The following is a 27,413-nucleotide window of genomic DNA, read 5'->3' on the forward strand; positions in this document are numbered from 1 at the left end:
GGGACCTCGACGCGTGAGGGATTGTGGGTACAATGCACGTCACTATAGGGATAGTGTTTCAGACACGCCTTGTCGACGTCCCCTTTTCGACTACGAAAAACAAAATGCAATACTCCGCAGTGACCACTGGATGTCGGACCTATGCACAGCATGTGAATCTAAGCAGATACAACCATCAGAAATGCTTTTACGGTAAGTAATGCATTCTCATATGCGTATACGGTGTGGGTTCCTATAGGTCTCTGTTGTTCACATACGTGTTCTGGGCGTCACTTTGTAGTCTACTAATAAATAATAGATCTTTCTGCACACAGTTGCCAACTGCGCCTGAAAGTGAGAAACACAACCAACACATTGCACTACAGTCGCCATATAGTAACATACAAGGGGGGGGCTCCCTAGGGTGATATAGTAACATACAGGGGGGGGTCTACCTAGGGTGATATAGTAACACACAAGGGGTGCTGCCTAGTGTGATATAGTAACACACAAGGGGGGCTGCCTAGGGTGATATAGTAACACACAAGGGGGGCTGCCTAGGGTGATATAGTAACTCACAGGGGGGCTACCTAGGGTGATCTAGTAACACACAAGGGGGCTGCCTAGTGTGATATAGTAACACACAAGGGGGGCTGCCTAGGGTGATATAGTAACACACAAGGGGGGCTGCCTAGTGTGATATAGTAACACACAAGGGGGGCTGCCTAGGGTGATATAGTAACACACAAGGGGGCTGCCTAGGGTGATATAGTAACACACGGGGGGCTACCTAGGGTGATATAGTAACACACACAGGGGCTACCTAGGGTGATATAGTAACACACAGGGGAGCTACCTAGGGTGATATATTAACACACACAGGGGCTACCTAGGGTGATATAGAAACACACAAGGGGTGCTGCCTAGTGTGATATAGTAACACACAAGGGGGGCTGCCTAGGGTGATATAGTAACACACAAGGGGGCTACCTAGGGTGATATAGTAACACACACAGGGGCTACCTAGGGTGATATAGTAACACACAGGTGAGCTACCTAGGGTGATATAATAACACACACACGGGCTACCTAGAGTGATATAGTAACACACAAGGGGGGGGCTCCCTAGGGTGATATAGTAACATACAGGGGGGGGGGGTCTACCTAGGGTGATATAGTAACACACAAGGGGTGCTGCCTAGTGTGATATAGTAACACACAAGGGGGGCTGCCTAGGGTGATATAGTAACACACAAGGGGGGCTGCCTAGGGTGATATAGTAACTCACAGGGGGGCTACCTAGGGTGATATAGTAACACACACAGGGGCTACATAGGGTGATATAGTAACACACAGGGGGGCTACCTAGGGTGCTATAATAACACACACAGGGGCTACCTAGGGTGATATAGTAACACACACAGGGGCTACATAGGGTGATATAGTAACACACAGGGGGGCTACCTAGGGTGATATAATAACACACACAGGGGCTACCTAGGGTGATATAGTAACACACAAGGGGTGTTGCCTAGTGTGATATAGTAACACACAAGGGGTGCTGCCTAGGGTGATATAGTAACACACTCAGGGGCTACCTAGGGTGATATAGTAACACACAAGGGGGGCTGCCTAGTGTGATATAGTAACACACTAGGGGGGCTGACTAGTGTGATATAGTAACACACAAGGGGGCTGCCTAGGGTGATATAGTAACACACAGGGGGGCTACCTAGGGTGATATAGTAACACACACAGGGGCTACCTAGGGTGATATAGTAACACACAGGGGAGCTACCTAGGGTGATATAATAACACACACAGGGGCTACCTAGGGTGATATAGTAACACACAAGGGGTGCTGCCTAGTGTGATATAGTAACACACAAGGGGTGCTGCCTAGGGTTATATAGTAACACACAGGGGGGCTACCTAGGGTGATATAGTAACACACAGGGGGGCTACCTAGGGTCATATAGTCACACACACGGGCTACCTAGGGTGATATAGTAACACACCCAGGGGCTACCTAGGGTGATATAGTAACACACAAGGGGTGCTGCCTAGTGTGATATAGTAACACACAAGGGGTGCTGCCTAGTGTGATATAGTAACACACAGGGGGGCTACCTAGGGTGATATAGTAACACACACAGGGGCTACCTAGGGTGATATAGTAACACACCAGGCGTGCTGCCTAGCGTGATATAGTAACACACAAGGGGGGCTGCCTAGGGTGATATAGTAACACACAGGGGGGCTACCTAGGGTGATATAGTAACACACCCGGGGGCTACCTAGGGTGATATAGTAACACACGGGGGGCTACCTAGGGTGATATAGTAACACACGGGGGGCTACCTAGGGTGATATAGTAACACACACAGGGGCTACCTAGGGTGATATAGTAACACACAAGGGGTGCTGCCTAGTGTGATATAGTAACACACAAGGGGTGCTACCTAGGGTGATATAGTAACACACACAGGGGCTACCTAGGGTGATATAGTAACACACAGGGGGGCTACCTAGTGTGATATAGTAAAACACACAGGGGCTACCTAGGGTGATATAGTAACACACAGGGGGGCTACCTAGGGTGATATAATAACACACACAGGGGCTACCTAGGGTGATATAGTAACACACAAGGGGTGCTGCCTAGTGTGATATAGTAACACACAAGGGGGGCTGCCTAGGGTGATATAGTAACACACAGGCGGGCTACCTAGGGTGATATAGTAACACACAGGGGGCTACCTAGGGTGATATAGTAACACACACAGGGGCTACCTAGGGTGATATAGTAACACACAGAGGGGCTACCTAGTGTGATATAGTAACACACGGGGGGCTACCTAGGGTGATATAGTAACACACACAGGGGCTACCTAGGGTGATATAGTAACACACAAGGGGGGCTGCCTAGGGTGATATAGTAACACACAGGGGGGCTACCTAGGGTGATATAGTAACACACGGGGGGCTACCTAGGGTGATATAGTAAAACACACAGGGGCTACCTAGGGTGATATAGTAACACACCCGGGGGCTACCTAGTGTGATATAGTAACACACGGGGGGGCTACCTAGTGTGATATAGTAACACACATGGGGCTACCTAGGGTGATATAGTAACACACACACAGGGGCTACCTAGGGTAATATAGTAACACACAGGGGGGGGCTCCTTAGGGTGATATTAGTGTCCTTTCATAAAGAACTCACCCATGATCAAGAGCTTCACCACAGCACAGGGGAGCGAGTCTTACAAGGTGAAACCAAGGTCAAGTCATAATGGACCCTGTGGACACTTCCCTCCTTGAAAACAAGGAGTCCTGATAAACTGCTGAGGAGTGTAACAGACCCTTGGCGTATTGGCCACAGTGAGGCCAGCATTACTATCCAGGGTCCTGATAAATGCTGAGAAGTGTAACAGACCCTTGGCGTATTGCCTACAGTGAGACCAGCATTACCATCCAGGGTCCTGATAAACTGCTGAGGAGTGTAACAGACCCTTGGCGTATTGGCCACAGTGAGGCCAGCACTACCATCCAGGGTCCTGATAAACTGCTGAGGAGTGTAACAGACCCTCTGTGCATTGGCCAGAGTGAGGCCAGCATTACCATCCAGGGTCCTGATAAACTGCTGAGGAATGTAACAGACCCTTGGCGTATTGGCCAGAGTGTGGCCAGCATTACCATCCAGGGTCCTGATAAACTGCTGAGGAGTGTAACAGACCCTTGGTGTATTGGCCACAGTGAGACCAGCATTACCATCCAGGGTCACAGGGTCACATCCCCAGCGCTTAGTCAGGGTGGCGCTTTGGGAGGCGCGGCAGTGGGACGAGGAGGAAAGGGCACCAAAAAGGGGATATGGTCATTCTGGCGCCAGGCCATGGGACAACGTCATGGATGGGCCCTGCCGTGCTGGAAGCAGAGTGCCGAGGGGTCTCGGGATGGGTATAAAGGGAAGGAGCGCAAGGAGCTCTCCATCGTTTGTCTTCCCCTGGCCGAGAACGGTGATCTTCAAAGGCAGCTCAGTTAGCTAAACTTCCCGCCATACCACCCTACAGATTGGAGGTTGAGGGGGTGTGTTGCTGTAGGTTGGGGCACATTACATTCAATTTGTGGTCACTGAAGGGGAGATTTATTGCTGGATTATGGTATGGTCCAAGGTTCGGAACGGAATGGTGAGGTGTCATGCCAGAGACTAATTGAGCGGTCCTCACCGTTCTGTGCAAAGGGAGCGATCGGGTCTGGGGGTCTGATCAGTTTAGGGGGTCACAGATTTCCTTCTGACGTGTTCCCGGAGTGTGGAGGGTGATGACCATTGCCATCCCACCCAGGCTCAAGTAGGTAATTGATGATGTAATGACGATGTAACAGATGATGTAATGATGACTTAGATGACATAATGATGACGTGATTGATGACGTAACAGTTAATGATGATCTGCATATATGGCTTTGTCGCATTTTGGTGCTGTATGCAATATAATAAATGCGGCCTAATGCCTTCCAAAGAATATCTGTGTCTGGTGTCCCTCACTGGCCCTGCCGCCTGCGTCGCCCACAAGTTTGGCTTTTACGTGCAGCTGCTAGCGGGGGACTTGAACTTGGTGGACACCTTTGACTGGGTAACCAGGGGTTTGGGATTCGAGGAAAGCCTGCATCCAGTGAACCCCTTGGACTAGGGTCCTTTAAGACGAGGTAGCAATACTTAGAGATGGATGGGGATGCAGGAATTACTCATACATCAGTAATCAAACCGACTCAGGAAGTTGGCAAAACTCTGTTCTGTTTTATTAGCAATTATCTAAAACAGCGAGAGGTTACAACGGAAATCATCCGACATTCCCTCGAGCTCTCAATGCATTTCTGAAAAAACATTTTTATACAGAAAATTCATCATTGCTGACGTCATCCTACGTGGCAAACTAAGAAAACCTACTAAGGAAAGTGATAGGCTTACAGGGAACATCTAAGTATACGTTCCATAATGGCGGGGGCTTTGGGTTTCTAAAATCAGGTGGACAACTAAGCCCATCCCAAGTGCAAGTCACCTTCATTGTTACAAAATACACAACGATTCATTGGTTACACAAACTATAGGGCTCCTTACTATGTGGCCCTCTATGATTGGTTGACATGCTTGTACCCTCCTGGAATATTCCAATCACTAGCAGCACGCAAGCTGCTTACCCCAGGTGTTGGGAGGGTCGGCCTGGTCATGCCTCCCCACCCAATTAGCCCAGCACCTATCATCACTCCTACTGTCTGCCATTCAATTAAGGCTTTGAACTTGGCCTGGTAGCGCTCCTCGAGCCTGAGAATAAGAGGGAGTATGGGCATGGTCTGTCTTCTGGTTTCGGTGTAGCCTGACCTGAAGTCTATTTTCATCTGATCATGTGACTAGAGACCACGTTTTCGAGCTCTTCTGTTGCATAAAATACTATTATATGATGAACTCTTGATGCCTTGAATGTCTTTTCAATTCACTAAACAGAAGTGTGTTTCTTTCTCAGGTTAATGTAGCTTCTTGAACAGACAGGCTCATGGTGGCCTCGGCTCTTGGTGCTGGGCCAGCCAGCCTTTCTCGAATTTCTCGTTCCCCATCAGCTATTTTCCAACTGTGCTAACCTCAAGCCCTCTCCATTCACAGGGTTTGAACTTGCAAAGGTGCATTGTGGAACATCCAGATTCTATATATTCCTACGTATATACACTGGTGCATCGCCACAACCTAATTCACTACATAGCCAGCCTCACGATTACTTTGTCTACTTTCGTTTCAGCATCTGTACAGGTGTAAAATTATTTTGCATTTTCTTCAATGTTTCTTCACACGAGCCTCTTCATCTCGATTCTGAAATGTTGCTTTACTTTTTACTTCATCCTCATATTCTATAGAGTGTCTGTATTCCGTCTCCATTGACACTTCTTCTGGGCGCGTCAGTTCTACTTCGCATGACGTCACCAGTCTTCTTTCTTGTTTGTTTTCACACTTCTTCCAGGGCGTCTTCCGGAAGACCATTATTTCTTCGTGAGTGCATATATGGTTTTCTCAATGGGTACCTTGTCTCAAGGATTCTTTGCGGTGTGGGCATCCTCACTGGAACTGCACGTGTCGCCACTTCCGGATCCCAGCATATAGGCAACACGGGGGCAGAGCTTTTGGTAGGGGTACTTGGCTTCTCCTCTAGACTAGTGAGACCTTTGGGTGCGCTGGTTGGTTTGTTTGAACTCTCCTGGGGATCTCCTTGCGTGGCCTTTTCTTCTGTTGTGTATGTAAGAATAAACATCTTTGGAACATACTGAGTCCATTTGTTTGTGCAATCCACTCGGCCGTCCATGGCAACACCCAGCTATTGTATGACTGCTGTCATGCTTTGCCCATGTGCAGTGTGTTTGGTCAAAAGACCTTTAGTTGTCAACAATAAAATACCATATCATACCATTTTAAATCATACACTATTATGCTGTGTCACTCTAAATCAGTCCGTTATTAGACTGTATTCTACATTACCCCACATCTATCACCCTATGTCTTCATTGACTCCATATCAATCACTCCATCTGCCACTGCATCACTCCTTATCACACCTGTATACGATCAGTAAAGGAAGAGTCCGCTGAGAGTTCTATACAATGGAATGTTTTATTGAAACGCTTCCAGGTAAAGTCATCCAGTTCCGGGTCAAGTGTCATTCATCATAGAATTGTGGTAGGTCAGCACCTGCAATGATTGTGTGTTCACTTCCTGTTTTGGTGATGGTCACCATGTATATCACACCCCCACTGGATCCATCACGTGACATTGCCAGAGCCAGCGCTGGGGAGGAATCAGAAAACATGTACATGTTACTGCAAGAATGGGAGGCATGACCATGGCTGAAGTGTGCTTTATACATCCCATGTAACTTGACATGTGAGCATTACTCGAGTTATAGGAGGCATGTGCCAGTGAATAAGATAGATAACAGATCATTAATGTAAGTCAGGAAGCACACACCTTCCGCAATCAAGGGAACATGTTAGCGTGCAGGTCATGGGCACGTCAACATATGGGAGATATTGCAGGGTATGGGGCATCCAGTCCAATACTGTAAATCAGAGGGGTACCTGAGCATTAATGTCAGATAGGAGGGGCACACCCGTGTTATTCCAAATCTGGGAACATGCAAGCCTGCTGCAATCCAGGGAGCATGTCAGCATGGGGGAGATATTGCAGGTCATGAGCATGTCAGCATGGGGGAGATATTGCAGGTCATGGGCATGTCAGCATGGGGGAGATATTGCAGGTCACAGGGCATCCAAGCCAATACTGTAAATCAGAGGGTTACCTCAGCATTAATGTGAGATAGGAGGGGCACACACACACACACACGTGTTACTGCAAATCTGGGTACATGCAAACCTTCTGCAATCCAGGGGCATGTCAGCATGGGGGAGATATTGCAGGTCATGGGCATGTCAGCATGGGGGAGATATTGCAGGTCATGGGCATGTCAGCATGGGGGAGATATTGCAGATCATGGGCATGTCAGTATGGGGGAGATATTGCAGGTCATGGGCATGTCAGCATGGGAGAGATATTGCAGATCATGGGCATGTCAGCATGGGGGAGATATTGCAGGTCATGGGCATGTCAGCACGGGGGAGATATTGCAGATCATGGGCATGTCAGCATGGGGGAGATATTGCAGGTCATGGGCATGTCAGCATGTTGGAGATATTGCAGGTCATGGGCTTGTCAGCATGGGGGAGATATTGCAGGTCATGGGCTTGTCAGCATGGGGGAGATATTGCAGGACATGGGCTTGTAAGCATGGGAGAGATATTGCAGGTCATGGGCATGTCAGCATGGGGGAGATATTGCAGGTCATGGGCATGTCAGCATGGGGGAGATATTGCAGATCATGGGCTTGTCAGCATGGGGGAGATATTGCAGGTCATGGGCATGTCAGCATGTTGGAGATATTGCAGGTCATGGGCTTGTCAGTATGGGGGAGATATTGCAGGTCATGGGCATGTCAGCATAGGGGAGATATTGCAGATCATATTGCAGATCATGGGCATGTCAGCATGGGGGAGATATTGCAGGTCATGGGCATGTCAGCATGGGGGAGATATTGCAGATTATGGGCATGTCAGCATGGGGGAGATATTGCAGATCATGGGCATGTCAGCATGGGGGAGATATTGCAGGTCATGGGCATGTCAGCATGGGGGAGATATTGCAGGTCATGGGCTTGTCAGCATGGGGGAGATATTGCAGGTCATGGGCATGTCAGCATGGGGGAGATATTGCAGATCATGGGCTTGTCAGCATGGGGGAGATATTGCAGGTCATGGGCATGTCAGCATGTTGGAGATATTGCAGGTCATGGGCTTGTCAGTATGGGGGAGATATTGCAGGTCATGGGCATGTCAGCATAGGGGAGATATTGCAGATCATATTGCAGATCATGGGCATGTCAGCATGGGGGAGATATTGCAGGTCATGGGCATGTCAGCATGGGGGAGATATTGCAGATTATGGGCATGTCAGCATGGGGGAGATATTGCAGATCATGGGCATGTCAGCATGGGGGAGATATTGCAGGTCGTGAGCATGTCAGCATGTTGGAGATATTGCAGGTCATGGGCTTGTCAGTATTGGGGAGATATTGCAGGTCATGGGCATGTCAGCATGGGGGAGATATTGCAGGTCATGGGCATGTCAGCATGGGGGAGATATTGCAGGTCATGGGCTTGTCAGCATGGGGGAGATATTGCAGGTCATGGGCATGTCAGCATGGGGGAGATATTGCAGGTCATGGGCATTTCAGCATGTTGGAGATATTGCAGGTCATGGGCATGTCAGAATGGGGGAGATATTGCAGGTCATGGGCATGTCAACATGGGGGAGATATTGCAGGACATGGGCATTTCAGCATGTTGGAGATATTGCAGGTCATGGGCATGTCAGAATGGGGGAGATATTGCAGGACATGGGCATTTCAGCATGGGGGAGATATTGCAGGTCATGGGCATGTCAGCATGGGGTAGATATTGCAGGTCATGAGGCATCCAAGCCAATACTGTAAATCAGAGGAGTACCTGAGCATTAATGTGAGATAGGAGGGGCACAGGCACACACACACGTGTTACTGCAAATCTGGGTACATGCAAACCTTCTGCAATTCAGGGGCATGTCAGCTTGTCCGATGTGATAGGAGAGATGAGGAGAGGAAGGCAGATTGAGGATGGGTGGCCAGGGGTGGTAGGAGGATGGAAGGGGGGAGGGGGAAAGTGGAGTAGAGAGTGCTCAGGATGTCCGGGTTTTAGCAGTGAAGTGGGTGGCCAGTGCAGTGCAGGGGGCCTGAGAGGGGAGAGGCGTGGTGGAGACTGCAGAAGGATGAGCTAGTTCCTTGCAGATTTTAAAGAGTTCAGCCGTGTTGTTGGATGCTCCAGAGATGCGAGCCTGGATGTGGGCTCTCTTCTTGGAGCGAATGTAGAGACGATATTGCCTTTGGAGAAGGCGACAGGCCAGTTTGTCAGAGGATGAGCTTGAGGTCTGCCACTTCCGTTCCGCAGCTCTGCACTTGCACTTAAGGGCTTCAAGATCAGACTCGTACTGGTTGTTGCGCTTGGTAGCATGTTTCAGGCGAATCCTCATGACTGGGGCAAGGATATTGAGAGTGTTGGTGATGGCGAGGTGGAGGTTGCTAAGGGCAGCATCGGAGGTAGAGTCTGCGGTGGGAGGGGAGGGGGGTCAAGGTAGATGTGAAGGCAGCAGCTGCATCGGGCGAATGTCAGAGAATGAGGTTGGCAGAGCTGGGGGAGGTGAGGCTAGGGGGTCGAGAGGGCCCAAGTGGGAGGATAGAAGGGAGTGGTCTGTCCAGGAGAGAGGGGTGGCGAGAGGAGGGGAGAGCAGAAGATCAGTGTGGATGAAGGCATCGAGAGTGTGTCCAGCTGAGTGGATGGGACCAGTGGGGAGAATACAGAGGGAGAGCGAGGTACAAAGGTCACAGAGGAGAGTGGTAGCTGTGATTGAGGAGTCAAGGTGGATGTTGAAATCACCAAGTAGGAGGAGTTTAGCGGTAGATGACAGGAGCGAGGAGGAGAAATCCACCCATTCTGAGAGGAACAGTGAGATGGAGACAGGTGGTCGACAGATAGTGGAAATGGTCAAGGATGAGGTAGGAGAGATGACCAGCTTGCAGAAAAGAGTATGGCTGGGTGGGTATGAGGAAAGAAGGGACCCACTCAGGGAAGATCAGGCAACCCCACTGCCATCTCGGTTGGGGCATGGCTTAGAGATGATCTTGTAGCCGTCAGGGAGAAGGGAGTCAAAAGCAGTGACTGAGCTGGCCTTGAACCATGTCTCGTGAGATTAAGGATGTGGAGGTCCATTCAAGGGGGAGGCAGAAGTCAGCAGGGTGCCTGTCAACCATCACACATTTGTTGAGTTCGCGCATGTCTATACACAATCTCAAGTCACCCGAACTCTTTTTAACAACTACAACAGGCGAAACCCACTCCACACCTCCTGCTTTCTCAATAACGCCCATCTTTAACAATTTATCCAGCTCTTTTTTGACACCTTCTCATAAGGAGAAGGGTACAGGTCAAAGTTTTGCAACAACGGGTGTACTGCCCCTTTTTATGATGATTTGGTGCTGAAACCCCTTCACTCTGCCCAAGGTTTTGTTGAACACTTTACCATGCTCTGCTAAATAAGTACTTGGAGTGATGCAAGGTGAAGTTACTTGTAATACCTGTTCTACCTGGTTGGGATCTAGTCTAATTCCTAAATTCTTTTGCTCCCTCCATCCCAGTAAGGATTGCCCTTTCTTAGTAATGTACATTTTACCATCACATTTGCGTCCCTTGAACTCAAATTTACTCCAATTGTAACCCAACAACTCAATCTTATCCTGATTATAACCTCCTGGATTTATATCAGGTTTTATTTAATTGGACACTTCGCCCTTCAACTCCTTTTCAAATACGCTTCTTGATACTAAAGTAATCTTTGAACCAGAGTCAGCCATCATGGAGACTTTGTGGCCATTCACGCTCAGCACAGCATATGGACGCTAACAATCATCCGCACTCTCACTCTCGGATGTGACATTTACAGTGCTGACAATAACATTTTGCAACGGAAGTGTAATTTCTTCCTCCGATGATCTGCCATCTTATTCTTCATTCACATACAAAACCTTCCTTTGATTGAATTGTCCATATTGATCGTTTTTACAACCGTTCGCAAAATGCCCCTTCCTTTTGCATTTCGCACATGTGGCTCTGCGACCAGGACATCCAACTGATGAAGCGAAATGCGTACTACTCGCGCACCGAAAACACAGTCTCTCATCTTTTTTTTCTGTTCTCTGTGGAGGTTCCTGGCTTCTTTTCTCTTCTGCAGTTACACGATTCGTCTGCTTGCCTTGCCCCCTTCTTTTACTTTTCCCATCCACCAGATTCAGGAGCTCCATTTTACTCTCCCTTGTTTCTCCGTTTCATTTTTGGATAGTTTAGCCACACAAGCCAAGGAGTCTTCCACTTGTCTAGCAATATCTAATACTTCATCCAAGTTGGGTTCACCCCTTAGCCATAACTCTTCACGTATCTTGTTGGACCTGCAGTGCGTCGTGAACTGGTCACGGATATGCGTGTCAAAAGCCTCTGGGAACTTGCAAGATAAGGCTAGATGCCGCAGCGCCGTCACATACTCTTCCACAGATTCCCCTTGGGCCTGTATGCGCATCTGGAAATTAGAACGTTCCAATATAGTGCTCGTTTTAGGATTAAAAGGCTTGTCCAGCTTCATCAGAGCCAAATCAAATTCATTCACAGCATCACCCCCGCCATCCCCTAATGGCTGGGGAAATGTCTCATAAATTCTCTGTCCTTCATATCCTAAAAAGTGTAGGAGAAGTGCTAACTTCCTTTCGTTGCAATAAGATGTCCCGCCAGCTGCCTTCATGTAATGCAAAAATCCTTTGCGCCACTGAGCCCACAGAATCTTCGCTGGACCTGGAGTTGGCATAAAAATTGGAGGTCCAGCTATTCCCGGTAGGCCCGCCATGCTCCTATGGAAGTTGCTTGTGCCTCTATACTCGCACACTCACACAGAGACACTGACTGTGAATCCGGAAGGCAGTATATATATATATATATATATATATATATATATATATATATATGTATGTATATAAGAATGGCTAATGTGCATTCACTTCTCACAAGTCTGGTAGATGGACGAGCAACTGTTCAATTTGGCTGTGGCTTCAGAAGCTATGTTTCACTCATATGCTTCGCTTATCAGCGCGTGCTTCCATGAGCAGCAGCTCTGCCTGCACGCAACTTGCTGAAACACCTTCACTTCACTTATTTGTGCGTGGCGTGTGCAATCACGTACAGCAACACTGCATGCGCTCAATTCTTGGGTCCCCACTAGTCCTTATGGCTCGATAAGGCGGCTGACTTCAATGAAGATACATCATGTCCTACGAGCGCATTTGGTAAAAGAAATTCCTTCGCCAGACACGAGCGAACGTTCAGGGTGCGCCTCTATTATGCTTCATGGTACAGTGAATCTGCTCTCGCTGCCGGGCCTCTCCTTTCCCACGCAGGAGCTAGCGCGGCTGAATCACTGCTTTAGTTGCCGGGCCTCTCCTTTCCAACGCAGGAGCTAGCGCGGCTGAATCACTGCTTTAGTTGCCGGGCCTCTCCTTTCCCATGCAGGAGCTAGCACGGCTGAATCACTGCTTTAGTTGCCGGGCCTCTGCTTTCCCACGCAGGAGCTAGCGCGGCACGCAGGAGCTAGCGCGGCTGAATCACTGCTTTAGTTGCCGGGCCTCTCCTTTCCCACGCAGGAGCTAGCGCGGCTGAATCACTGCTTTAGTTGCCGGGCCTCTCCTTTCCCACGCAGGAGCTAGCACGGCTGAATCACTGCTTTAGTTGCCGGGCCTCTCCTTTCCCACACAGGAGCTAGCGCGGCTGAATCACTGCTTTAGTTGCCGGGCCTCTCCTTTCCAACGCAGGAGCTAGCGCGGCTGAATCACTGCTTTAGTTGCAGGGCCTCTCCTTTCCCACGCAGGAGCTAGCGCGGCTGAATCACTGCTTTAGCTGCCGGGCCTCTCCTTTCCCACGCAGGAGCTAGCGCGGCTGAATCAGTGCTTTAGTTGCCGGGCCTCTCCTTTCCCACGCAGGAGCTAGCGCGGCTGAATCCCTGCTTTAGCTGCCGGGCCTCTCCTTTCCCACGCAGGAGCTAGCGCGGCTGAATCACTGCTTTAGTTGCTGGGCCTCTCCTTTCCCACGCAGGAGCTAGCGCGGCTGAATCACTGCTTTAGCTGCCGGGCCTCTCCTTTCCCACGCAGGAGCTAGCGCGGCGGAATCACTGCTTTAGCTGCCAGGCCTCTCCTTTCCCACGCAGGAGCTAGCGCGGCGGAATCACTGCTTTAGCTGCCGGGCCTCTCCTTTCCCACGCAGGAGCTAGCGCGGCTGAATCAGTGCTTTAGCTGCCGGGCCTCTCCTTTCCCACGCAGGAGCTAGCGCGGCTGAATCACTGCTTTAGCTGCCGGGCCTCTCCTTTCCCACGCAGGAGCTAGCGCGGCTGAATCACTGCTTTAGCTGCCGGGCCTCTCCTTTCCCACGCAGGAGCTAGCGCGGCACGCAGGAGCTAGCACGGCTGAATCACTGCTTTAGTTGCTGGGCCTCTCCTTTCCCATGCAGGAGCTAGCGCGGCTGAATCACTGCTTTAGTTGCCGGGCCTCTCCTTTCCCACGCAGGAGCTAGCGCGGCTGAATCACTGCTCTCGCTTCCGGGCCTCTCCTTTCCCACGCAGGAGCTAGCGCGGCTGAATCACTGCTCTCGCTGCTGGGCCTCTCATTTCCCACCCAGGAGCTAGCGCGGCTGAATCACTGCTTTAGTTGCCGGGCCTCTCCTTTCCCACGCAGGAGCTAGCGCGGCTGAATCACTGCTTTAGTTGCCGGGCCTCTCCTTTCCCACGCAGGAGCTAGCGCGGCTGAATCACTGCTTTACTTGCCGGGCCTCTCCTTTCCCACGCAGGAGCTAGCGCGGCTGAATCACTGCTTTAGTTGCCGGGCCTCTCCTTTCCCACTCAGGAGCTAGCGCGGCTGAATCACTGCTCTCTCTGCCGGGCCTCTCCTTTCCCACGCAGGAGCTGGCGCGGCTGAATCACTGCTCTCGCTGCCGGGCCTCTCCTTTCCCACGCAGGAGCTGGCGCGGCTGAATCACTGCTCTCGCTGCCGGGCCTCTCCTTTCCCACGCAGGAGCTGGCGCGGCTGAATCACTGCTTTAGTTGCCGGGCCTCTCCTTTCCCACGCAGGAGCTGGCGCGGCTGAATCACTGCTTTAGTTGCCGGGCCTCTCCTTTCCCACGCAGGAGCTGGCGCGGCTGAATCACTGCTTTAGCTGCCGGGCCTCTCCTTTCCCACGCAGGAGCTGGCGCGGCTGAATCACTGCTTTAGCTGCCGGGCCTCTCCTTTCCCACGCAGGAGCTGGCGCGGCTGAATCACTGCTTTAGCTGCCGCGCCTCTCCTTTCCCACGCAGGAGCGGCGCGGCTGAATCACTGCTTTAGCTGCCGGGCCTCTCCTTTCCCACGCAGGAGCTGGCGTGGCTGAATCACTGCTTTAGCTGCCGGACCTCTCCTTTCTCACGCAGGAGCTGGCGCGGCTGAATCACTGCTTTAGCTGCCGGGCCTCTCCTTTCCCACGCAGGAGCTGGCGCGGCTGAATCACTGCTTTAGCTGCCGGGCCTCTCCTTTCCCACGCAGGAGCTAGCGCGGCTGAATCACCGCTTTAGCTGCCGGGCCTCTCCTTTCCCACGCAGGAGCTAGCGCGGCTGTATCACCGCGTTAGCTGCCGGGCCTCTCCTTTCCCGCGCACGAGCTAGCGCGGCTTAATCGCCGCTTTAGTTGCCGGGCCTCTCCTTTCCCGCGCAGGAGCTAGCGCGGCTGAATCGCCGCTTTAGTTGCCGGGCCTCTCCTTTCCCACGCAGGAGCTAGCGCGGCTGAATCGCCGCTTTAGTTGCCGGGCCTCTCCTTTCCCACGCAGGAGCTAGCGCGGCTGAATCGCCGCTTTAGTTGCCGGGCCTCTCCTTTCCCACGCAGGAGCTAGCGCGGCTGAATCGCCGCTTTAGTTGCCGGGCCTCTCCTTTCCCACGCAGGAGCTAGCGCGGCTGAATCGCCGCTTTAGTTGCCGGGCCTCTCCTTTCCCACGCAGGAGCGAGCGCGGCTGAATCACCGCTTTAGTTGCCGGGCCTCTCCTTTCCCACGCAGGAGCGAGCGCGGCTGAATCACCGCTTTAGTTGCCGGGCCTCTCCTTTCCCACGCAGGAGCGAGCGCGGCTGAATCACCGCTTTAGTTGCCGGGCCTCTCCTTTCCCACGCAGGAGCGAGCGCGGCTGAATCACCGCTTTAGTTGCCGGGCCTCTCCTTTCCCACGCAGGAGCGAGCGCGGCTGAATCACCGCTTTAGTTGCCGGGCCTCTCCTTTCCCACGCAGGAGCGAGCGCGGCTGAATCACCGCTTTAGTTGCCGGGCCTCTCCTTTCCCACGCAGGAGCGAGCGCGGCTGAATCACCGCTTTAGTTGCCGGGCCTCTCCTTTCCCACGCAGGAGCGAGCGCGGCTGAATCACCGCTTTAGCTGCCGGGCCTCTCCTTTCCCACGCAGGAGCGGGCGCGGCTGAATCACCGCTTTAGCTGCCGGGCCTCTCCTTTCCCACGCAGGAGCGGGCGCGGCTGAATCACCGCTTTAGCTGCCGGGCCTCTCCTTTCCCACGCAGGAGCGGGCGCGGCTGAATCACCGCTTTAGCTGCCGGGCCTCTCCTTTCCCACGCAGGAGCTGGCGCGGCTGAATCACCGCTTTAGCTGCCGGGCCTCTCCTTTCCCACGCAGGAGCTGGCGCGGCTGAATCACCGCTTTAGCTGCCGGGCCTCTCCTTTCCCACGCAGGAGCTGGCGCGGCTGAATCACCGCTTTAGCTGCCGGGCCTCTCCTTTCCCACGCAGGAGCTGGCGCGGCTGAATCACCGCTTTAGCTGCCGGGCCTCTCCTTTCCCACGCAGGAGCTGGCGCGGCTGAATCACCGCTTTAGCTGCCGGGCCTCTCCTTTCCCACGCAGGAGCTGGCGCGGCTGAATCACCGCTTTAGCTGCCGGGCCTCTCCCATCCCACGCAGGAGCTGGCGCGGCTGAATCACCGCTTTAGCTGCCGGGCCTCTCCTTTCCCACGCAGGAGCTGGCGCGGCTGAATCACCGCTTTAGCTGCCGGGCCTCTCCTTTCCCACGCAGGAGCTGGCGCGGCTGAATCACCGCTTTAGCTGCCGGGCCTCTCCTTTCCCACGCAGGAGCTGGCGCGGCTGAATCACCGCTTTAGCTGCCGGGCCTCTCCTTTCCCACGCAGGAGCTGGCGCGGCTGAATCACCGCTTTAGCTGCCGGGCCTCTCCTTTCCCACGCAGGAGCTGGCGCGGCTGAATCACTGCTTTAGCTGCCGGGCCTCTCCTTTCCCACGCAGGAGCTGGCGCGGCTGAATCACTGCTTTAGCTGCCGGGCCTCTCCTTTCCCACGCAGGAGCTGGCGCGGCTGAATCACTGCTTTAGCTGCCGGGCCTCTCCTTTCCCACGCAGGAGCTGGCGCGGCTGAATCACTGCTTTAGCTGCCGGGCCTCTCCTTTCCCACGCAGGAGCTGGCGCGGCTGAATCACTGCTTTAGCTGCCGGGCCTCTCCTTTCCCACGCAGGAGCTGGCGCGGCTGAATCACTGCTTTAGCTGCCGGGCCTCTCCTTTCCCACGCAGGAGCTGGCGCGGCTGAATCACTGCTTTAGCTGCCGGGCCTCTCCTTTCCCACGCAGGAGCTGGCGCGGCTGAATCACTGCTTTAGCTGCCGGGCCTCTCCTTTCCCACGCAGGAGCTGGCGCGGCTGAATCACTGCTTTAGCTGCCGGGCCTCTCCTTTCCCACGCAGGAGCTGGCGCGGCTGAATCACTGCTTTAGCTGCCGGGCCTCTCCTTTCCCACGCAGGAGCTGGCGCGGCTGAATCACTGCTTTAGCTGCCGGGCCTCTCCTTTCCCACGCAGGAGCTGGCGCGGCTGAATCACTGCTTTAGCTGCCGGGCCTCTCCTTTCCCACGCAGGAGCTGGCGCGGCTGAATCACTGCTTTAGCTGCCGGGCCTCTCCTTTCCCACGCAGGAGCTGGCGCGGCTGAATCACTGCTTTAGCTGCCGGGCCTCTCCTTTCCCACGCAGGAGCTGGCGCGGCTGAATCACTGCTTTAGCTGCCGGGCATCTCCTTTCCCACGCAGGAGCTGGCGCGGCTGAGTCACTGCTTTAGCTGCCGGGCCTCTCCTTTCCCACGCAGGAGCTGGCGCGGCTGAGTCACTGCTTTAGCTGCCGGGCCTCTCCTTTCCCACGCAGGAGCTGGCGCGGCTGAATCACTGCTTTAGCTGCCGGGCCTCTCCTTTCCCACGCAGGAGCTGGCGCGGCTGAATCACTGCTTTAGCTGCCGGGCCTCTCCTTTCCCACGCAGGAGCTGGCGCGGCTGAATCACTGCTTTAGCTGCCGGGCCTCTCCTTTCCCACGCAGGAGCTAGCGCGGCTGAATCACTGCTTTAGCTGCCGGGCCTCTATTTTCCCACGCAGGAGCTAGCGCGGCTGAATCACTGCTTTAGCTGCCGGGCCTCTCCTTTCCCACGCAGGAGCTAGCGCGGCTGAATCACTGCTTTAGCTGCCGGGCCTCTCCTTTCCCACGCAGGAGCTAGCGCGGCTGAATCACTGCTTTAGCTGCCGGGCCTCTCCTTTCCCACGCAGGAGCTAGCGCGGCTGAATCACCGCTTTAGCTGCCGGGCCTCTCCTTTCCCACGCAGGAGCTAGCGCGGCTGAATCATCGCTTTAGCTGCCGGGCCTCTCCTTTCCCACGCACGAGCTAGCGCGGCTGAATCACCGCGTTAGCTGCCGGGCCTCTCCTTTCCCACGCACGAGCTAGCGCGGCTGAATCACCGCTTTAGTTGCCGGGCCTCTCCTTTCCCACGCAGGAGCTAGAGCGGCTGAATCACCGCTTTAGTTGCCGGGCCTCTCCTTTCCCACGCAGGAGCTAGCGCGGCTGAATCACCGCTTTAGTTGCCGGGCCTCTCCTTTCCCACGCAGGAGCTAGCGCGGCTGAATCACCGCTTTAGTTGCCGGGCCTCTCCTTTCCCACGCAGGAGCTAGCGCGGCTGAATCACCGCTTTAGTTGCCGGGCCTCTCCTTTCCCACGCAGGAGCTAGCGCGGCTGAATCACCGCTTTAGTTGCCGGGCCTCTCCTTTCCCACGCAGGAGCTAGCGCGGCTGAATCACCGCTTTAGTTGCCGGGCCTCTCCTTTCCCACGCAGGAGCTAGCGCGGCTGAATCACCGCTTTAGTTGCCGGGCCTCTCCTTTCCCACGCAGGAGCTAGCGCGGCTGAATCACCGCTTTAGTTGCCGGGCCTCTCCTTTCCCACGCAGGAGCTAGCGCGGCTGAATCACCGCTTTAGTTGCCGGGCCTCTCCTTTCCCACGCAGGAGCTAGCGCGGCTGAATCACCGCTTTAATTGCCGGGCCTCTCCTTTCCCACGCAGGAGCTAGCGCGGCTGAATCACCGCTTTAGTTGCCGGGCCTCTCCTTTCCCACGCAGGAGCTAGCGCGGCTGAATCACCGCTTTAGTTGCCGGGCCTCTCCTTTCCCACGCAGGAGCTAGCGCGGTTGAATCACCGCTTTAGTTGCCGTGCCTCTCCTTTCCCACGCAGGAGCTAGCGCGGCTGAATCACCGCTTTAGTTGCCGGGCCTCTCCTTTCCCACGCAGGAGCTAGCGCGGCTGAATCACCGCTTTAGCTGCCGGGCCTCTCCTTTCCCACGCAGGAGCTAGCGCGGCTGAATCACCGCTTTAGCTGCCGGGCCTCTCCTTTCCCACGCAGGAGCTAGCGCGGCTGAATCACCGCTTTTGTTGCCGGGCCTCTCCTTTCCCACGCAGGAGCTAGCGCGGCTGAATCACCGCTTTAGTTGCCGGGCCTCTCCTTTCCCACGCAGGAGCTAGCGCGGCTGAATCACTGCTTTAGCTCCCGGGCCTCTCCTTTCCCACGCAGGAGCTAGCGCGGCTGAATCAACGCTTTAGTTGCCGGGCCTCTCCTTTCCCACACAGGAGCTAGCGCGGCTGAATCACCGCTTTAGCTGCCGGGCCCTCCTTTCCCACGCAGGAGCTAGCGCGGCTGAATCACCGCTTTAGCTCCCGGGCCTCTCCTTTCCCACGCAGGAGCTAACGCGGCTGAATCACCGCTTTAGCTGCCGGGCCTCTCCTTTCCCACGCAGGAGCTAGCGCGGCTGAATCACCGCTTTAGTTGCCGGGCCTCTCCTTTCCCACGCAGGAGCTAGCGCGGCTGAATCACTGCTTTAGTTGCCGGGCCTCTCCTTTCCCACGCAGGAGCTAGCGCGGCTGAATCACTGCTTTAGCTGCCGGACCTCTCCTTTCCCACGCAGGAGCTAGCGCGGCTGAATCACTGCTTTAGCTGCCGGGCCTCTCCTTTCCCACGCAGGAGCTAACGCGGCTGAATCACTGCTTTAGCTGCCGGGCCTCTCCTTTCCCACGCAGGAGCTAGCGCGGCTGAATCACTGCTTTAGTTGCCGGGCCTCTCCTTTCCCACGCAGGAGCTAGCGCGGCTGAATCACCGCTTTAGTTGCCGGGCCTCTCCTTTCCCACGCAGGAGCTAGCGCGGCTGAATCACCGCTTTAGTTGCCGGGCCTCTCCTTTCCCACGCAGGAGCTAGCGCGGCTGAATCACCGCTTTAGTTGCCGGGCCTCTCCTTTCCCACGCAGGAGCTAGCGCGGCTGAATCACCGCTTTAGTTGCCGGGCCTCTCCTTTCCCACGCAGGAGCTAGCGCGGCTGAATCACCGCTTTAATTGCCGGGCCTCTCCTTTCCCACGCAGGAGCTAGCGCGGCTGAATCACCGCTTTAGTTGCCGGGCCTCTCCTTTCCCACGCAGGAGCTAGCGCGGCTGAATCACCGCTTTAGTTGCCGGGCCTCTCCTTTCCCACGCAGGAGCTAGCGCGGTTGAATCACCGCTTTAGTTGCCGTGCCTCTCCTTTCCCACGCAGGAGCTAGCGCGGCTGAATCACCGCTTTAGTTGCCGGGCCTCTCCTTTCCCACGCAGGAGCTAGCGCGGCTGAATCACCGCTTTAGCTGCCGGGCCTCTCCTTTCCCACGCAGGAGCTAGCGCGGCTGAATCACCGCTTTTGTTGCCGGGCCTCTCCTTTCCCACGCAGGAGCTAGCGCGGCTGAATCACCGCTTTAGTTGCCGGGCCTCTCCTTTCCCACGCAGGAGCTAGCGCGGCTGAATCACTGCTTTAGCTCCCGGGCCTCTCCTTTCCCACGCAGGAGCTAGCGCGGCTGAATCACCGCTTTAGTTGCCGGGCCTCTCCTTTCCCACACAGGAGCTAGCGCGGCTGAATCACCGCTTTAGCTGCCGGGCCCTCCTTTCCCACGCAGGAGCTAGCGCGGCTGAATCACCGCTTTAGCTCCCGGGCCTCTCCTTTCCCACGCAGGAGCTAACGCGGCTGAATCACCGCTTTAGCTGCCGGGCCTCTCCTTTCCCACGCAGGAGCTAGCGCGGCTGAATCACCGCTTTAGTTGCCGGGCCTCTCCTTTCCCACGCAGGAGCTAGCGCGGCTGAATCACCGCTTTAGTTGCCGGGCCTCTCCTTTCCCACGCAGGAGCTAGCGCGGCTGAATCACTGCTTTAGCTGCCGGACCTCTCCTTTCCCACGCAGGAGCTAGCGCGGCTGAATCACTGCTTTAGCTGCCGGGCCTCTCCTTTCCCACGCAGGAGCTAACGCGGCTGAATCACTGCTTTAGCTGCCGGGCCTCTCCTTTCCCACGCAGGAGCTAGCGCGGCTGAATCACTGCTTTAGTTGCCGGGCCTCTCCTTTCCCACGCAGGAGCTAACGCGGCTGAATCACTGCTTTAGCTCCCGGGCCTCTCCTTTCCCACGCAGGAGCTAACGCGGCTGAATCACTGCTTTAGCTGCCGGGCCTCTCCTTTCCCATGCAGGAGCTAGCGCGGCTGAATCACTGCTTTAGCTGCCGGGCCTCTCCTTTCCCACGCAGGAGCTAGCGCGGCTGAATCACTGCTTTAGCTGCCGGGCCTCTCCTTTCCCACGCAGGAGCTAGCGCGGCTGAATCACTGCTTTAGTTGCCGGGCCTCTCCTTTCCCACGCAGGAGCTAGCGCGGCTGAATCACTGCTTTAGTTGCCGGGCCTTTCATTTCCCACGCAGGAGCTAGCGCGGCTGAATCACTGCTTTAGCTGCCGGGCCTCTCCTTTCCCACGCAGGAGCTAGCGCGGCTGAATCACTGCTTTAGCTGCCGGGCCTCTCCTTTCCCACGCAGGAGCTAGCGCGGCTGAATCACTGCTTTAGCTGCCGGGCCTCTCCTTTCCCACGCAGGAGCTAGCGCGGCTGAATCACTGCTTTAGCTGCCGGGCCTCTCCTTTCCCACGCAGGAGCTAGCGCGGCTGAATCACTGCTTTAGTTGCCGGGCCTCTCCTTTCCCACGCAGGAGCTAGCGCGGCTGAATCACTGCTTTAGTTGCCGGGCCTCTCCTTTCCCACGCAGGAGCTAGCGCGGCTGAATCACTGCTCTCGCTGCCGGGCCTCTCCTTTCCCACGCAGGAGCTAGCGCGGCTGAATCACTGCTTTAGTTGCCGGGCCTCTCCTTTCCCACGCAGGAGCTAGCGCGGCTGAATCACTGCTTTAGTTGCCGGGCCTCTCCTTTCCCACGCAGGAGCTAGCGCGGCTGAATCACCGCTTTAGTTGCCGGGCCTCTCCTTTCCCACGCAGGAGCTAGCGCGGCTGAATCACTGCTCTCGCTGCCGGGCCTCTCCTTTCCCACGCAGGAGCTAGCGCGGCTGAATCACTGCTTTAGTTGCCGGGCCTCTCCTTTCCCACGCAGGAGCTAGCGCGGCTGAATCACTGCTTTAGTTGCCGGGCCTCTCCTTTCCCACGCAGGAGCTAGCGCGGCTGAATCACTGCTTTAGTTGCCGGGCCTCTCCTTTCCCACGCAGGAGCTAGCGCGGCTGAATCACTGCTTTAGCTGCCGGGCCTCTCCTTTCCCACGCAGGAGCTAGCGCGGCTGAATCACTGCTTTAGCTGCCGGGCCTCTCCTTTCCCACGCAGGAGCTAGCGCGGCTGAATCACTGCTTTAGTTGCCGGGCCTCTCCTTTCCCACGCAGGAGCTAGCACGGCTGAATCACTGCTTTAGTTGCCGGGCCTCTCCTTTCCCACGCAGGAGCTAGCGCGGCTGAATCACTGCTCTCGCTGCCGGGCCTCTCCTTTCCCACGCAGGAGCTATCGCGGCTGAATCACTGCTTTAGTTGCCGGGCCTCTCCTTTCCCACGCAGGAGCTAGCGCGGCTGAATCACTGCTTTAGTTGCCGGGCCTCTCCTTTCCCACGCAGGAGCTAGCGCGGCTGAATCACTGCTTTAGTTGCCGGGCCTCTCCTTTCCCACGCAGGAGCTAGCGCGGCTGAATCACTGCTCTCGCTGCCGGGCCTCTCCTTTCCCACGCAGGAGCTAGCGCGGCTGAATCACTGCTTTAGTTGCCGGGCCTCTCCTTTCCCATGCAGGAGCTAGCGCGGCTGAATCACTGCTTTAGTTGCCGGGCCTCTCCTTTCCCACGCAGGAGCTTTCCCGCGCAGGAGCTAGCTCGGCTGAATCACTGCTTTAGCTGCCGGGCCTCTCCTTTCCCACGCAGGAGCTAGCGCGGCTGAATCACTGCTTTAGTTGCCGGGCCTCTCCTTTCCCACGCAGGAGCTAGCGCGGCTGAATCACTGCTCTCGCTGCCGGGCCTCTCCTTTCCCACGCAGGAGCTAGCGCGGCTGAATCACTGCTTTAGTTGCCGGGCCTCTCCTTTCCCATGCAGGAGCTAGCGCGGCTGAATCACTGCTTTAGTTGCCGGGCCTCTCCTTTCCCACGCAGGAGCTTTCCCGCGCAGGAGCTAGCTCGGCTGAATCACTGCTTTAGCTGCCGGGCCTCTCCTTTCCCACGCAGGAGCTAGCGCGGCTGAATCACTGCTTTAGTTGCTTGCTGCCGGCCTCTCTCTTTTCATGAGTACCAGCTTCGCCTGTTTCATATGAACCCATCACTGTTGGGAAACGAGGCCTTGGAGGGCGCGGAGCAAGGAACGACGAGATTCACTTACTTGTGAAATAGGCAGAGTGGGGGAGCCTTCCCCCAGTGGCCGCTACAACGCTCGGGGTTAGCGGAGCAGCCCACTAGAAGAGAAGTCTTTACAATCTGGGTGGTCTTCCCTGGGTGGCCACTGCTATGCTTGCCAAAAGCAGAGCGGCATGAACAGGATCGCTGTCGGGGGTCTTCTTTTCACGATCCCATCCTCGTCGCCATTGTTATGAAGATGGCACAACACAGGAGGCAAGTCTTCATTAGGTGTTTATTTAAGTTAAATGATATAAAAGACCCCCAACAGCAGCAGGGAGCCACCAGCAATCGCATATAACTTCAACTGACAAAACATAGAACGTTAGGAACATTATAAGTAAACACTGCTTCTGTGACCACACTAGAACTTGGAACAGTGAACCATTCTATGTGTTATTAACCCTCTCTGTACATAGCTCTTTCTCCATGAGAGCACATTACAACAGTTCCATATATAGTGGAATTGCCCCAAGCTTAAAAGACTGTATCCGGAAGCCTCACAGGATTGTGGGTGTGGGGGTATTGGCACTTGGTTCCATATATGGTGGAATTGCCCCAAGCTTAAAAGACTGTGGGCCTCATTACGACCCTGGCGGTAATCCGCCGTCATTACCGCCATGGCGTAATGAACGTTAACGCCGTGGGACGATGGCGTAAAGTGCGCCACATTACGACCCATCGCGCACGAGCATTACGCCATGGCGGTAATGTAAACAGCGCCATGGCGGTAATGCCCCCAAAACGGCACCTACCGGCATCGTATGCGGCGCAAGGTGCACCACCGCCACCGCCGTACATAGCGGTGACCGTAGTTAGCGGTCACCGCAATTAGCGTTGACCGTAGATAAGCGGAACCGGAAGTAGCGTCACCGCGGCGGAACGGGAAAGAGCACGGCGGCCATCTTTAAAAACACAATCCATTGCCATCCTCCGAAACCACTGGACATCCGAGCCTGAGACCCCGCCAATACCGGCTTCAACCTTCTACCTGCAGGAAGATGCCTAAAGTGTTGAAAAAAGCCTGTGACCGCCAGCGGCAAGACCGCTTCTCCAGAGAGGAGCTTACCATTCTAGCGGAGACCCTCCAGGAGAACGCTGCAGTGGTATTCTCCAACCAACTGACAAGACCGGCCATATCCAAGAAGAAGGCCATATGGGCACTGGTAGCTCAGCGGGTCAGTGCCGTGGGAACAACACCCCGCAATGTCAAACAGTGCCGCAAGCGGTGGGACGATCTCCGGCTCAGAGTCAGGAGCATACTATCAGCTAACATGAACCTGGCAATGGCAACTGGGGGAGGATCGGAGTCCCCTATAAAATTGCAGCCATGGGAGGAAATCTGTGCCTCCACAATCGGAATGCAGAGCATTGAAGGAGTAGGAGGAATGGAGAGAGGAGCCCCGACATCGGGCGATGCAGGTAGGTGGCTCAAATCAAGGCATGCAAATCTCACCTAAGTCCATTCATGTGAAGTACAATGTTGGCCCATAGTGTGAATGCAACACATCAGCAGGAGACTGCCCACAGATACATCCGATCTGCACCCTGTACACATGCAGCATGCACACCCTAACTGCAGGCACCCACATACCTCCATGCTACTTCCACACAAAAGGGAGACAACTTTTTTCCCCTGCATGAAATGTGCCACATGTACTAACTGATAAGATGCCAGTCGCCACAATGCCCGGCCAATGTCCGCAGACCCATCAATAACACTCTCCCTCCTCTGTCCCACTACAGGCTCAAATTCCGACCTTGAGGAAGAGGACACCACAGCCTCCACACCCACCAAGAGGGCCAGGCCAACTGTGCCAACACCACAACCCTCCACCTCTGTCGTCCCGAGGAAAACACCACAGCAGGCAAAATCCATGCAAGGGAAACAGGACAGGGCACAGACAGCCACCCCAGCAGGCAGTACAGCAGCAGCAGCAGCAGCAGACATCACACCAATCATGCCCACAGAAGCCACAGCCTCTGCTGCAAGCAGCACAATTGGGGAGACTGCTGCCATTGCTGCCTCCTCCGATAGCGAAGCAGGGATCTTTGAGGAGAGTGATGTCAGAAGCCCCACAGGCCACCCTCATTCCCCCTACCTGTCCCTAAGCAGCCCGCATGCGGATGCCACACAGGGTCAGCCAGAGGATGACGATTGGCCAGCCACTCCATCCCCGCTGCAGGGGCAGATCAGCCCAATGGGAATACCACTGCCATTAGCCATGGGCCAGAATTCCAACCATTCTCTGGAGGCGATTGCCACCCGGCAGCAGCAACTTTCCTCGCTGCTCGAAGAACATGTTGCTGAATGTGGGGGGTCAAGGGCAGCAATGGAGAAATGTGCAGAGACAGTGAAGGCAGCTATAGAGTCGTCCACAAAGGACATCTGCGCGGAACTAGCTGCTGTGCGGCACGCCATCACTGACCTTGTGCAGACAATACGGGCCATGCGTCCAAATGAGCAGGCAGGATCCTCCTCGGTTGCCAGCTCGACACCGAGCAGCCCCATCCGCCGATCGGGGAGGAACCTCCGCAGCACAGGCAGGGGTGCCCCGGGGGCCAGTGGAGGGGGCTGCCAATAGTGGCCGGACAGTGTAGGAATCCTACTTCTGACACTGCTGCACAGACTAACTCACACCTTTGTTGGGATTCCAGGGGGGGGGGGGAGGGTGGAGGGGGGAGTGGGTGTGTTGGGGTGTGCAGGGGGGTGGCGGGGAGGTGTGTTGGGGAGTTAAGGGGGGAGTTTGGCGGGGGGGGTGTGTGCAGGGGGGAGGTGGGAGGTGGGAGGGGGTGTGTTGGGGTGTGCAGGGGGGAGGTGGGAGGTGGGAGGGGGTGTGACACGACAGTTCATAGTTCAAAAACACTTTTTTCGTTTTAAAAAAGGAAATGTGTCGACATTTTCATTGCGTATGTGTGCTTTATTGGTGTACAGTCCACAGTGTGCATGCCCCAGAGACACACAGTGCCCCAAGTGCAGTCTCCATGCGATGAACACCAGCCGTGTGTGCTAGAAGCAGTGGTTGATGATACTTTGGCGCATGGCACGCCCCTCCTGTGCATCGCCTCCTCCATGTGGTGGCGCCCCTTCTGCACCCTCCTCATCCTCATCGTCAGGTGGTTGCAGTTCTGCGTCAGGGGGCAGGGGCACATTCCGTCTGACGCACATATTGTGCAGCATGACACATGCCATGACGATCTTTGCCACCTTCTCATGGCCATACAGGAGTGCCCCACCAGACCTGCTGAGGCTTCGGAACCGTGCCTTCAGGAGGCCGAATGTCTGCTCTATGACCACACGAGTACGTGTATGTGCACGGTTGTAGTCCTCCTCGTGCTGGTTCTGCGGGTTCCGGACTGGCGTGAGGAGCCACCTCTTCAGGGGGTAGGCTGCATCACCTGTATGTAGGCGAGAATGTATGTGTCAGTCATGTTGTCTGATCAGGAACATGATGTCCCACCATGGCTGGCATGGAACTGTTACCTTGGCTCACTTCTACATGCACTAATTGATTCACACTATGCAACCAGTATATGCTCATTGCTGCCATGGCCTGTTTTGCATGCCATCACCCTATGTATGCAGAGGGGTTTTGTGCATTGTGAGTGGCCTTCCTCTGTATCCGTTCTCTGTGTTACTCACAGCCAGGTGGAGTATGCATCATCCCCCCCCCTTTCAGCCAGGTGGAGTATGCATCATCCCCCCCCCCCTTTCAGCCAGGTGGAGTATGCATCATCCCCCCCCCCCTTTCAGCCAGGTGGAGTATGCATCATCCCCCCCCCTTTCAGCCAGGTGGAGTATGCATCATCCCCCCCCCCCCTTTCAGCCAGGTGGAGTATGCATCATCCCCCCCCCCCCTTTCAGCCAGGTGGAGTATGCATCATCCCCCCCCCCCTTCCAGCCAGGTGGAGTATGCATCATCCCCCCCCCTTTCAGCCAGGTGGAGTATGCACTGGTACGTCATTCCCATGCCCACTTCCATGACATAGCACTCACCGAGTAGCCAGGATCTTGGGCCTGCATGTCGCTCCATGTAGCGTGGTATTGTGGAGTTCCTCAGGACCATGGAATCATGGGTTGATCCGGGGAATCGGGCACAACAATGTGTGATGATCTTGTTGGAGTCACAGACCATTTGCACGTTGACAGAGTGGAACTGTTTCCGGTTGCGGTACGGTACCTCCATGGCACGTGGAACCACCAATTCCACATGG

General features: G+C 55.1%; 1 protein-coding gene across 1 annotated transcript in view; it reads right to left on the reverse strand.

Moving 5' to 3' along the window:
• Window positions 1-6,619: 6,619 nt before the first annotated feature.
• The window catches only part of LOC138522060 (proteasome subunit beta type-9-like), a 172,118-nt gene continuing 151,324 nt past the window's right edge, over window positions 6,620-27,413 (reverse strand). The window contains exon 6 of the mRNA XM_069635297.1: window positions 6,620-6,812. Within this exon, the coding sequence (XP_069491398.1) occupies window positions 6,685-6,812 (128 nt within the window). The 3' untranslated portion in view covers window positions 6,620-6,684. The remainder of the gene's footprint in view (window positions 6,813-27,413) is intronic.

This window comes from Ambystoma mexicanum, chromosome 13 (genome assembly GCF_040938575.1).
Source record: "Ambystoma mexicanum isolate Mex_15411 chromosome 13, UKY_AmexF1_1, whole genome shotgun sequence".
In the NCBI taxonomy this organism is placed as follows: domain Eukaryota; kingdom Metazoa; phylum Chordata; class Amphibia; order Caudata; family Ambystomatidae; genus Ambystoma; species Ambystoma mexicanum.